The sequence below is a fragment of the Acanthochromis polyacanthus genome, chromosome 14, assembly GCF_021347895.1.
Source record: "Acanthochromis polyacanthus isolate Apoly-LR-REF ecotype Palm Island chromosome 14, KAUST_Apoly_ChrSc, whole genome shotgun sequence".
Taxonomy (NCBI): domain Eukaryota; kingdom Metazoa; phylum Chordata; class Actinopteri; family Pomacentridae; genus Acanthochromis; species Acanthochromis polyacanthus.
In genome coordinates this window covers 18135931-18148353 of record NC_067126.1, presented here as the reverse complement: position 1 = coordinate 18148353, position 12423 = coordinate 18135931, and the positions used below count along the sequence as shown (strand labels likewise).

Here is a 12423-nt window from a genome sequence, read left to right as displayed (position 1 = left end):
GATGGCACCTTTTTGGATGGCTGCAACCCCTTAATTAGGTTTATAAACGCTGGCCTTTCAACTTTACTTAAAGGCTGCAGGTGTGCAATGATGTAATTCCAAACCAGGTTTTCTACCTGTGGTTGGGAGATGGAGAGACCGAGGGCACTCCGGTATGATGTTACTTGGGTCTGGATGGTAGACGAGCTGTTTGTTTGGCTCACCGTTGTTGACGTTGTGTCCTTTTTATATGTACAAACTACTCGTTCATACCGTGCAAAGCTACTCGCGTGCTTTATTGCTATGTGCCGTTTAAGATTGGCTGCCGACGTCGATGATGTACGGACTTGTTTTTTTAATCCGGGCGGACAGAGTTTACAATGGTAGGTAAGATTTTTAGCATCAGTGTCAGTACTGACTTTTATGTAGAAGTCCTTCAAATGGTCAAATGGATCTGAGCGCGAGTGGTCCGAGTTGCTGCTCGTGCTGGCTTCCTCGTCCATGCTGTCTGACTGTTTGTTTGTGTGATAGTAAATGCATCCCCCTTCCTTGCACACATGTAAATTGTGACAAGACTGGCGACCGCTGATGACGTTGGTAGAGCAACAGGCAGGACTTGCGGTTGCCAGATCGGGTGGATATCCGCGACATTTTAATGATCGTTTACCATGTGCTTTTACTGTTGTAGCTGTGTTTTTCGCCTGGAAGGCTCATGCAATCTGGCACGAACGTAATCTGAACGAAATCCGAGCTCCGTTCGAGAAACAACAGAATGAGTGCGTTCACAATTTAGCGTTCATCAAGCAAGCATGAACGTCCCGTTCTCGTTCACCCAAAATATGAGTTAGTTCATGAACGAACGTTCTTTGAACGCGTTCGGGTACAACACTGAAAACAAGAAACACATTTTAAGGAAGCATAAAGATACAACCAGCAATTTGGCAGGTTTGGTTCCTTAGATTTGTTATGTATGAAACCCTGGCTGCCTGCATCTATGTTTTTAAGATTGTCATCAATCTATGTACTCTATGTGGAAATGTTTAGCATAAAAATACATCATATGGACATGTTAAGTGGGTGAAAAAAATGTCAATGTCTCTTTGTCCCCTCAGCAATGTGACCTGGTCAAGAAGATCAGAGACAACTGCCGTAAGTATAATTAATAACGCTCATGTCTTTTAATGTCAGTTAATAATTTTTATAAGTGATGATGTTCATGTATTGTGTGCTACGAAAATGTCTTACCATGTTTTGTTTAATTTTCTTTGCCAGCTTGCTGTTATGGTAAGTACCAAATTAGTTTGCATTGAATAATACCTCTTGAACGACTGTATATGTACGATATCTACTACTGTATAGAAAATAAATCTTCTATGTGCACACCATTAGGTCAGCAGGAATGCCCGCTTTACCCCACTGAGTTGGCCTTTGCCTTGGACGCCTCTCAGGGGGTTAACCGTCAAGCCTTCAACAACATGCGTGACACCGTCCTGCGCCTAGTCAAAGACATTACCATTGCAGAAAGTAACTGTCCAAGAGGAGCTCGTGTTGCTTTGACCTTATACAACAGTGAAGTGACCACAGAGGTCCGCTTTGCAGATGCAATGAAGAAACGTGCCCTGGTCGATCGCATTGAAGGACTGCAGATCCCACAGACAACAAAGCAACGCAACTTGGAAACAGCCATGAGCTTTGTGGCCCAGAACACCTTCAAAAGAGTGCGGAGTGGTTTCCTCATGAGGAAGGTGGCCATCTTCTTTGTTGGCGGTCAAGTTGGTCAAGCACAAGGAATTACTAATGCAGCTCTCCGCCTCCATGATGCTGGAATCGCCACTCTATTGCTGGTCACCCGTGAGGACAGAGCACTCACCAGAGCAGTGCAGGTAAAACAATACAAAATAGACATCCAAAAATGAAACTTCATCTTGATCGCACAGGCATAGTTCGATCCTTCAGTCAAAAACATATAATGTATTTCCAACAATTTTTCGCTTGCGCTTTTGCACCAGGTCAACAACACAGCACTGGCCCAAGTAATTGTCATTCCCAGCCCTGGAAATTCACAGTACAATTCAGTCATCCAAAAAGTTATGAACTGCCATGTCTGCCTAGGTAAGAGATCAGTTTGTTTACAGTCATTTTGAAGTCATATGTAAAAATTATTGTTTTTCCTTTTTTGAGTTTTATCCAGATTTGTTGTCTCAAAGACCCCAAAGTTATTTATTTCCTTTTGTGACATGATTTGGCTTCTGTTAAGAAAATTCTGCAAATTGAGAACGTGGGGACTTTTATGTTATTTATTCTTTATGCATTTCTTAAGCATGGCTTCATATGCACTGTCAGACTTTTAATTTTTGGTGAAAACATAATTAAAATGGGATTTAATCATAAGTTTGAACAGCAAACAAGCTGATGCATCTCAGTGAATCTTTCGCTGATGTGACATTATTTTATTTGGTGTTTTTCTTTTTTTTTTTTTAGATATATGTGCTCCAGACCAAATGTGTGACTATGTCCCCCCATCGGGCACCCGAGATAGAAGGTCTTCCACCTCAGACGTGGACATCGACATGGCTTTTGTCATGGACAGCTCTGAGTCTACCTACCCAACAGTCTTTGCTGAGATTAAACACTACATAGCTCACATAGTGGAGCGGCTTCATGTGTCTTCAAATCCCACATCTTCTGTTCACCATGCTAGAGTATCTGTGATTCAACAAGCACCTTATGAGTTCCTGTACAACAAGACCGGCTCTCCTATCCACGTGGACATTGGCCTGACTGAGCACCACTCATCTCAAGATATTGTCAAATTCCTGCTGGAGAAGACGCCACAATTAGAGGGTGGCCGTGCACTCGGAGCAGCGATCGAATCAACGGTGGAGCATGTGTTTGAGAAAGCACCTCTGCAACGTGACAAGAAGGTCCTCATGCTCTTTGTTACAGGAAGTGTGGAAGAAGAGGAGGAGCAACTGGTGCGTATTGCCACTGAGGTTAAGTGCAGAGGCTACTTCCTGATCATTTTTGCTGTGGGTGAAACTCTGAGTGCCACAGATGCCCGCGTCTTGTCACGAATGGTCAGTGAGCCTTCAGATGTCTTCTTGAAGCGGCTGGACAGCATCTCACACTTTTATGACAGACACATCCAGACCTTTGGCCAATTGCTGCCCAAGTATATTAGCAGTAAGTTCATGATAGATATAAATTCCAGTCATCAATTTTCAATCTATTTTTGTTCTTCTATATGTAATATTTTAGAATCAATGCAAATAATTCTATCTATCTAATAACGTCTTTTGTTGGTTTGTTTTGTGTTACTTTGTTTTTCAGTTGAAAATGCTTTCTACATGTCTCCTGAAGTCTCCAAAAACTGCAAGTGGTTTCAGAGTGACCAGCCACTAAAAACCCCCTTCACATCATCACAGCAACATGAGTAAGTGGGCGGATTTTCCTTTACACTATTTTACTATCAATTTCTTAAGCACAGTAGTGGTTTAATACACAATCTATTCGTACATTTATAGGAAGAATCAGAAGCATCATGAACTTCACCAAGCAGTTCATCAAAGAAAGCATAAAGGTAAGATTGTGTGAGTACTAAGGTAAACTTTAGTGTCTTCGGCAGGAAATTTCAGCCGAAAGTGCTGTTTGGACTGGTTATTGCCACTTTGCTTACTGTGAGCCATGCATAGTATAATCTACTACTAACACCGGTGACACAAGAATTAGTGACTAGTATGCATTGTTAACACTTCTTTCAGATTCATTGAACTCTTCACAAAAGATATACAAACGCAAAATATATTTGACATGCAATGCAACATTATTTCTTACACTTAGATTCAATTAACACAACTCTTGTTTTGGTGATTTTACTGCACTTTTTGATACCTCTACTGTATGTCTTCATCCCTCAGATACCGAGGAGCTACATGTCTCAAATGTCACCTCCAACAGCTTGAAATTGCGCTGGAGCAGCCCAGACCCCAAACTCTTTGTCTACTTTGAGGTAGCTGTGACACGCTTGCACGACCATGTGTTGGTGCTGAAGACCAATGTGTCAGGCACAGATCTTTCTGTGGACAACTTGGAAAGCGCTCAAACATATCATGCTGTGGTGACTGCTTATACAGCAGAGGGTCAAATTGTCTCCACCCGCAAAGGCATCATCACTACCAGTAAGTTTCTAGACACCTACAGTTGCTCTTGAATTTTTTAGACCCCTTCCTTTTTTGCTAACTTAGTGCAGTAGATTGTATTATAAACTGATTTTAAAAAATTGCCCATTAGTTGACATTTAATAACCTATAATGACAAATAGAAAACATAAAATTAAAGAACTGAAGCATCTCCTTCGCACAATTTTCAGATCTTTATTTCATTATTTCGCAGAAGCCAGTTTGGCAACTCTTACAACTTTGAGGCTTCTTGATTAGGTCTCTGCAGGCTGTGGAAAGGGGCACTGTTGCCCCAGCAGGTTTTCTGAAAGGACTTCTCTGTATGTGTCTGCTTTCATCTTTTCCTCAGTTTTGACCCTATTGTTTAGAATTACCATAGTATGATGCTGCCTCTGCCATGCTTCACTGTAGGGATTGTATTAGCAGTGCCTGGTGTTTACCAGACATGATGCTTCTCTTAGAATTTGTTAAATGCAGTGTTACAAACTCCAAGCAGGCTGCCATTTGTGTTTTAAGAGCCCTGGTGGTTCCATTTTTTTTTCCATGCCATAGTTACTGAAGTCACCATGCCAATGGAAACAGTCAAAGCTTTAGAAATAGTTTTATACTCTTGCCCTGATCTATGCTTCATCACAGTTTGATTATGGTTGTCTAGACAGAGTTCCCTGTTTTTGCCCCGCCATGCAAGGTAAAATGTCAGACATGATATACACAGGTATGTGCCTCTCTAAACTTTACCCAGATTGGCTCAATCTATCACAGGTGGACTCCAGTCAAGGTGTAGACATGTCATTGACAATTAAAGCAAATAGGACGGACCTGACCACTACTGGGAGTGCCACAGTAAAGGATCTGACTATTTTTTTAACTGAGAGAGTTAAGGATTCAGATTTTTAATAAATGTATAAAAAATTGTAAAAATGTAAAAAAAAAAATTAGAATAGGCCATAACACTATTAGATCCATTGAAATTTAATATAATTTATTTTTTGTGACAGGTCTCTATAGGCCCTTTTAAAGAAAATTTTCATATAAATATCAGACCTCAGGCAGTTGTCTGGCTTTAAGTGGCTCACTATTTTCTCTTGATTGTTTTGGTCAATCCTTGACTCCTTGTTTCACTTCACAGAAGTAGCAGAGCACAAGCCTGTCAGCCAAGGTGGCAGTCCTGTAAATACCACACCACTGGACAAACCAGAAACTGGTAAGTGACTGTGCATGTGCATGCCTGTCTGTGTTTTGTGTTAGGGAACATCATTTATCTTTATAAAAGTTTATTTTGACCATTTCAGCATCCACGTATTGGAAAAGCAATACACTGGACAAACCAAATAGGTCTAACAATGTATTGTCCTTGAACTAGTTTGTATAATATCGTGTTTGACTAGGCAGTATGTTAGTCACATAAATTAAACCCTAAGCTTCAACTCAAATAATCTAACATGCTATGCTGTACAGGACCACTACACAAATGTGCAATTTATTAATTCATGAATGCATGCCAAAATAGGCTGTTGGTCATTCAGGAAAACTTCCAAAATCTACAGCTCAAACTCTCTAGGTGTCTTGGTTTGTAGATTAAATATTTTCCTTAGCGTGTTTTGACAAACATGGCAGTTGGGACTGAAATATGCAGGACTTAGAGAACATTTTATTTAGTAAGAAAATAGAATCATTGAAGATGATGACGTCTTACAGCTGCTGGTTCATATTTTCATATTGTAACGCATAATTTAAACATGAGAACGTCTTTACTTGTTATAATTTCACCAGGGTCTTTTAAGACTCAGACTTCTCCTACTGCCGTACTAGCTAACTAACGCTGTTGTAATTTTTAAAATAACAGCACTGTCCTAATTTTAAAAGAAGGTAATAAGTGATGTACTTTTAAATTTTAGTATAAGCCAGAATGCAATTTTTTGCTAGGGCTCTGCAGTTTACAGTGTTGTTCCAGAAAGAAATTATCCAAAAATACAAGCAAAAGCGCAGTTGATTTTTGTCATAGATAGCTACAAAATATTTCTGGGCATTGGTAACATGAAGCGAACCTGGACCAAACAGTCATGCACATTGTAGTTTATTGAAATTAACTAACATTTAACAGTTATCGTAATTTTAACTAACTTTTCACTGTAAAAACTTGGAATTAATCTTCTTTTATTTTACTGACAACTTTCAATTCAAATGCAAACAAATCCTAATAATGCAATTACTGTTTATAGAATGTAGTGTCATGATGAATGCCTTTTCTTTTCCTCTGTCAGTAGAAAGACTCATTTGATCACATAAACACCCCTAAGCTTCTAATATGATTTTATTACCTGCACCTTTTAACAGCACACTATCTGCTTTGTCTCCTGCAGTTGTACATTTAAACTTAACACAGACCCTTTCTCCCTGTCTGTCCTCCATCACTGCTGTTGTTTTGTTTTTTTTGTTTGTTGTTTGTTTTTTGCATGTTCTAGTTAATGAATTTGCAGACCCATGCTCACTTGACTATGACCCTGGAATACCATGCAAAGACTATCAGGCTAAGTGGTTCTTTGACAGAAAGAACGGGTTCTGTACACAGTTCTGGTATGGAGGTTGTGGAGGCAATGAGAATAGGTTCGACACTGAGACCCTCTGCTTGAAAAACTGCATGAGGTCAGGTAAGTGGTGTTGCTGCCAGGATTTCTGTGGGGATTTGCCAGCGTCTCGTATAATGCAACGTATTACACGCTTCAACTCAAGATACAAATCGACTCTTTGCTAAACTCTGCCCTCAGTGATTGTCCAATCATTATTAGTAATTATATCCAGGCAAGACAAGCCTACCTTTGAACTCCCCAACATGTCAAAACAGCCAAAACTTGTATGTGTGTGCGACTGCACCAGAGTGTGATCAAGGACTAAGGCTGTGAGAACACCACAGGTAAACAATGCTTACATCAATGTTTCTGTCGGCATCCAGACGCCACTGAAGCTGACCATTTAGCAAATGAGGTTGCTGGTAATTTAAACATTGTTTCTCACACACAATGAAATTATGACAAAAAAAAAAAAACATCATACAACTATCCACTATCAAATGTGGCTTTCTGTTCAACAATGAAACATGCAAGATTCACATATTTCATTCCAACTAATAAGAGCAAATCAACCATATTAAGTGAAAACTGGTTTTCAAAAAAATCACAGCTTTTCTCCTTTGGTTTTTAAAGTAAACATCATGTATGTAGTCAATAAGCATATATGTAAATGTTTAAAAATTATATTGTTGTTTTAAAACAAATTAGCTAGAAACATTAAAAAAATAGATGAAAATTGAGTTTTTGACTAATTCACTAAGTTTCATCTGTAACCTGCTAGTTGTAACCAACTGAAACCAGCCACAGCCATAATTTCAACTGACAAATACAGTTGAAATGAGACACATGCCTTGTTATTTGTGTGTGAAAATAAAGAGCACATTGTGTCAATAATTGCAGTGAAATTTCATAAATATGCTTCCGATATGATTACAGTTACGGAGCTAGTAATAAGTGTGGGGCAAAGTTAAAGATGCATCATTTGGACAATGAATTTTACTAAGACTAATAATTAAATTGATTCAAATTCTGTCTCTAATGAGGCTGTGATTATATGTGGATTAAATGCATATATGATAAGTAGTAAAGGAAAATCAATTTGACAGAAAAAACATCCTTTTTTAACAATGACAGATCAGTTCCTTTAAGGTGAAAAACATGTATATTTTGTTTCCACAGTGCCAGAGCCTCAGCCAAAGGTTGAACTGGTTGAACAGAAGGAGATCCTCCCAGCTCCCGGTAAGATCCAATATACACTCACTGATTATATGAAGCCTTAAAGGGGAACTTCGGTTTTTTTCAACCTGGGGTCTGTTTTCATATGTCATTTCATACATGTGAGTGATGGAGAAATTAATTTTCGACATAGTTCCAGTATTTAGCCAGGCATGCAGCTTCGCAGCTCAGCTAGCGAAAAGTATGGGGCAACTTGCACCCCCGCGTCAAAGTCCGCCCTAACGTGCTTTTTTTCCCACACTGACCGACTCGGATAGTCTCAATAAGTGTCCCACAACATACTAGAGATGAGAAGTGAACAAAAACCTCCACATTACTTGGCGATCACTATTTGTTGTGGTCTGTATCGTTAGGGTGGACTTTGACGCGGGGGGGCCAGTTGCCCCATACTTTTCGCTAGCTGAGCTGTGAAGCTGCCTGCCTGGCTAAATACTGGAGCTATGTCGAAAATTAATTTCTCCATCACTCACATGTATGAAATGACATATGAAAACAGACCCCAGGTTGAAAAAAACCCTGGTTCCCCTTTAAATAGCATGAATATTTTTTCTCTAAACAAACTGTCCTACAAGTCTGTCCCTTCTACAGGAAGGGAAGGAACTGTAACTAGCATCAAAGTAAGTTATATATGAGGATATAACTGGCTTTGATGTGGGTGCATGTGTTTGGTATGAAAATGCTAACCATCAGAGCAAATCCAGATTCACATCAAAACATGATTTCAATTAAACTGTTTTGACCACCATTAATTGTGGGCATACAGGCGGACATCACGTCACTGGTCTTGCATATTTTTAGTTGCATAATTCAATTTCCACAAACAGTGCATTTTTGAAAACAACAATCCCTTTGTATTCAGCTGCAAATGCGCCCTCCTCCTCTTCTGTTCTCCCTCAGATCATCTAAATGACTGACGGAACAAGTTAAAAGCAAAGGATGGAAAAATGAAAAGGTTATGCTTTTGTCGCAGTAGCGAGCCAAGTCATAACCACGAAGAAAATGAATGGAAATCCTTGTTTACTGCTTCATTGTTTTTTTGGCAGCGGTCCTCATACAGAGCAAGTTCAGTTTGTCAGTACCTCGTCAATGTTGGCGTAAACTGTCTCATGATACTCATAGCTATACAAAATCTACTTTAAGCCAAATGTACTGCATCTCATGATTGTAGAAAAGTCTGTTGAGCTGGAAGTGATTTGGTTTATCCTTGAATTATTTAATTCCACTAAAATGATTTTCCCCAAAGTTCCACTACACAAACAGTTCAATGGCAACATCATTATTTCTTCATTACTAGTCATTATTTATAATGGTAATAATGGATTGACTGCTGATCACACCACTCAGTAATGCACACAAAGAAATTCAAATTTAGCACATTTTGGGTGCTCTCTAGTCGCATGTTTTCATGCTTTTATTGATTAGGATTCTTTGTTACTTCCTTAACAGCGGCCTCTACAGCTGTGGATATTTGCCAGCTTCCTAAAGAAGAAGGTACCTGTGCCAAATTTGTCCTCAAGTGGCACTATGACACCCTCAGCAAGAGCTGCACTCGCTTCTGGTATGGAGGCTGCGGTGGAAACCAGAATCGCTTCGACACACATGAGAAATGTGTGAAAGCTTGTGGAAAACCAGGTACATGTCTTGTTCCTATTCTTATTTTTAAAGCATAGGAAACTGCCAAATGAAGGTAAACAGCTGAATGAAATCCACCCTGTGGATGTTGCTGCAAGAGTTCCAGTAACTGCAGCTGGAAATTAATTGTGGAGAGTCTTTGATTTACGAACCTCTCAAAGGATCTTCTGCAACTTGTTTGCAGCCAGTTATAGACATACACTACTGTTCAAAAGTTTGGGATCACCCAGATGATTTCATGCTTTCTATGAAAACGCACACTTTTATTCATGTGCTAACATAATTTCGAATCATCAATTAGCCTTTCAACACGACTAGGTAAGACAATGTGGCATTAGAACACAGGAGTGATGGTTGCTGGAAATGCTCCTCTGTACCCCTATGGAGATATTCCATTAAAAATCAGCCGTTTCCAGCTGGAATAGTCATTTACTACATTAACAATGTATAGACTGTATTTCTGATTAATTCAATGTTAACTTCATTGAAAAAAATCTGCTTTTCTTTCAAACATCAGGACATTTCTAAGTGACCCCAAACTTTTGAACAGTAGTGTATATACATCAGACACGTCTTACGGTGATGAAATGAAATGTGCAACACAGCAATTTTCTGATTTCCCAAAGTACCGTTAGCAGAACCGTTAACGTCAGAGCTTATTGATCCTCCAGTTTAAAAAAATTTCACTCTAGGCTCATTTAATACCAGGCCTGGTACCCATCCCTATGCAGTAGACTTGTAATGTACCTTGTCTTAACTGATAAGACCGCCACAAAATCCTGCAAGAGTACTGTCGCTTCTGTGGCTTCACTATTAGATAATATAGGTTTTGTAAAAATTAGGATAGTATGTAGTAATAATAGGAATAATTGCGAAAGAATAAAAGTGGCAACTGTAAGACAGTAATTTTGAAAAAAATAATGTATCTGTCATTGAATACAGTGCAGTTCCATACAGTTTTCAGATCATATGGTAAAAATGTGTGCGTCGTCATTCTTCAACTTACATATCATAATTACAAAGTAGCAAGCAAAAAGATGTTATATTAACACATTTTTCAATCAAGTATATTTTTCGATCAAGTATGATCAACAAAAAGAAATGAACAGTGTAAAATGTGCCCTTTTCCCTTCCAATGAAGTTCAAAATGGCTGCACTGCTAGTTTTTCAGTAAATTATCAGTTTTGAATGACAACACTGACCTGTCTATATGCAGATGTTCCTCCAAACAATTCCCTCTCTGATTGTTTTGAGGGGACACTTTGCCACATCAATTGCTTAGCTCTGCTCAGTACGATTGCAATCGGCTTCAAGAAATACAACTACAAAATGGCCTTTTGACATTATGCATGAGACAGTATCTAAGTATGCACTACTAAAGTTACTTTTATTGTATAAACTAACAAAGAGCTAACCATGTTTTTTTTCTCCCCATATTCATCCCCAGCACCTGTCAACCAAGGCGTCATTGCTTCAATAAGAACATAGAACAAAGGTGACAGACATGGCCAGCTTTGACCTCTGTGTGGGGGATACTGAGGAGAACCATCCAAAATGGCCATACTGTAAAGATGCAATACCAAAGCAACGGTGGCTGCACTGGATTCCACAAACATGAACTTTATCCCCAACGTTCTTGAAGTAGTCTTTTTAACAACAAGAAAGAAGGCAACACGATTTGCTGCATGATTTGTTTTAACCTACTGGTGCTACATAGTAAGTTTGTTTTATAGATGGACCTGTCAAGTGCATTCAGTTTTGTAAGTCAACTTTTCTGGAACAATGACATCATATGAGTTTTCATAATTCTTAAAATGCATTTTTTTTCTAAATAAACAAGAAACATATATGAATATCTTGGACAGAGATCAGTTATAAATCAGTACATGCAGGACTGGCATTACACAATGCAGTAATCAGTTGTTGTTGTTGTTGTTGTTTTTTAACTTTTTTTTTTTGTATTTTTTACATTCCACATTCACATAGTAACATTGGTTTATCATGTTTTAAACTCACTTGATCCCTGTGGAATCATCACGTCACTATTTCACAGTCACAGAATCCACAGCAATGTTTACACAGGTCATGTAAGGCAGTGTGTGTATTTAAATGACAGCGACCAACTGCTCAGAAGCAAACATTAATGTAATGTTAAGTGCACTTTTGGATCCATTGCCTCGAACACATGATTTCCAGCTATTAAAAGGGAATGTACTTGTCAAGTTGTTATTTTTTGTTTTATTTGGATTTGCTGAAATTTCTGTTTCATCTGGGTAACGGAAATAAAAATGAATTAGACTTTCTAATAAACATGAGCAACTGATTCATTTCTTTCTTGTTTTGAATTAAATGTTGTTCACCAGAAAAACCTACAGAGAGATACACAAGTTCAAAGTTGGAGCTCACAGAGCAGTCGGAGACTGTTAAACCTAAAGCCAATAGGCTTCTATGAAGTCAACTGTAATGCATTTGCCACTTTACAGCAACTGAGCAAATGGAAATATGGGTTTTATTAAATGAGGCTGCTATAGTTCGGAGCTTACTCAAGAAAATGTGCTTTGATTTCTAAGTTAAAGTAGTGTAGTGGAAAGTGTAGAAAATGTCTTGCATGGAAACCACAAAAGATATGTAGCAAAAAACTGTTGCAGAAATTAGTCTCATATGGTGAAACCAAAAATAGATATATACATATATGTCACAGGCCAAATTAGAATTCAGGCAGATTTTAAATCCGCCTAGGCAGAATTAGAATTTTGATTTCGCCTAGGTGAAAGTTGGTAGAAAAGGTGATGAAATTAGAGTGACTTTGAAAATTGGAAAACCAAATG

General features: G+C 38.6%; 2 protein-coding genes across 3 annotated transcripts in view; both read left to right on the top strand.

Moving 5' to 3' along the window:
* LOC110952768 (collagen alpha-3(VI) chain) overlaps nucleotides 1–1182 on the top strand; it is a 46536-nt gene extending 45354 nt beyond the window's left edge. For both annotated transcript variants that reach the window (XM_051959140.1, XM_051959141.1), the window contains one exon: nucleotides 1092–1182. In XM_051959140.1, coding sequence (XP_051815100.1) covers nucleotides 1092–1142 — 51 coding nt within the window. In that variant the 3' untranslated portion in view covers nucleotides 1143–1182. The remainder of the gene's footprint in view (nucleotides 1–1091) is intronic.
* A 155-nt stretch (nucleotides 1183–1337) lies between these two features.
* On the top strand, nucleotides 1338–11918 carry LOC127537189 (collagen alpha-3(VI) chain-like). The gene is made up of 10 exons (XM_051959143.1): nucleotides 1338–1862; nucleotides 1989–2091; nucleotides 2461–3162; nucleotides 3310–3412; nucleotides 3504–3559; nucleotides 3897–4157; nucleotides 5287–5361; nucleotides 7907–7966; nucleotides 9410–9595; nucleotides 11043–11918. The coding sequence occupies exons 1-10, from the start codon at nucleotides 1353–1355 to the stop codon at nucleotides 11081–11083; spliced, it is 2097 nt and encodes a 698-aa protein (XP_051815103.1). The 5' UTR covers nucleotides 1338–1352; the 3' UTR covers nucleotides 11084–11918.
* The last annotated feature ends 505 nt before the right edge of the window (nucleotides 11919–12423 follow it).

Bases quoted from the DNA above. Each gene is read 5' to 3' on its own strand.
- LOC127537189 (XM_051959143.1), top strand. From the start codon at position 1,353: ATGTGCACACCATTAGGTCAGCAGGAATGCCCGCTTTACCCCACTGAG. The intron at 5,362-7,906 runs GTAAGTGACTGT...TTGTTTCCACAG, and splicing joins ACTGGACAAACCAGAAACTG to TGCCAGAGCCTCAGCCAAAG. The intron at 9,596-11,042 runs GTACATGTCTTG...ATTCATCCCCAG, and splicing joins GAAAGCTTGTGGAAAACCAG to CACCTGTCAACCAAGGCGTC.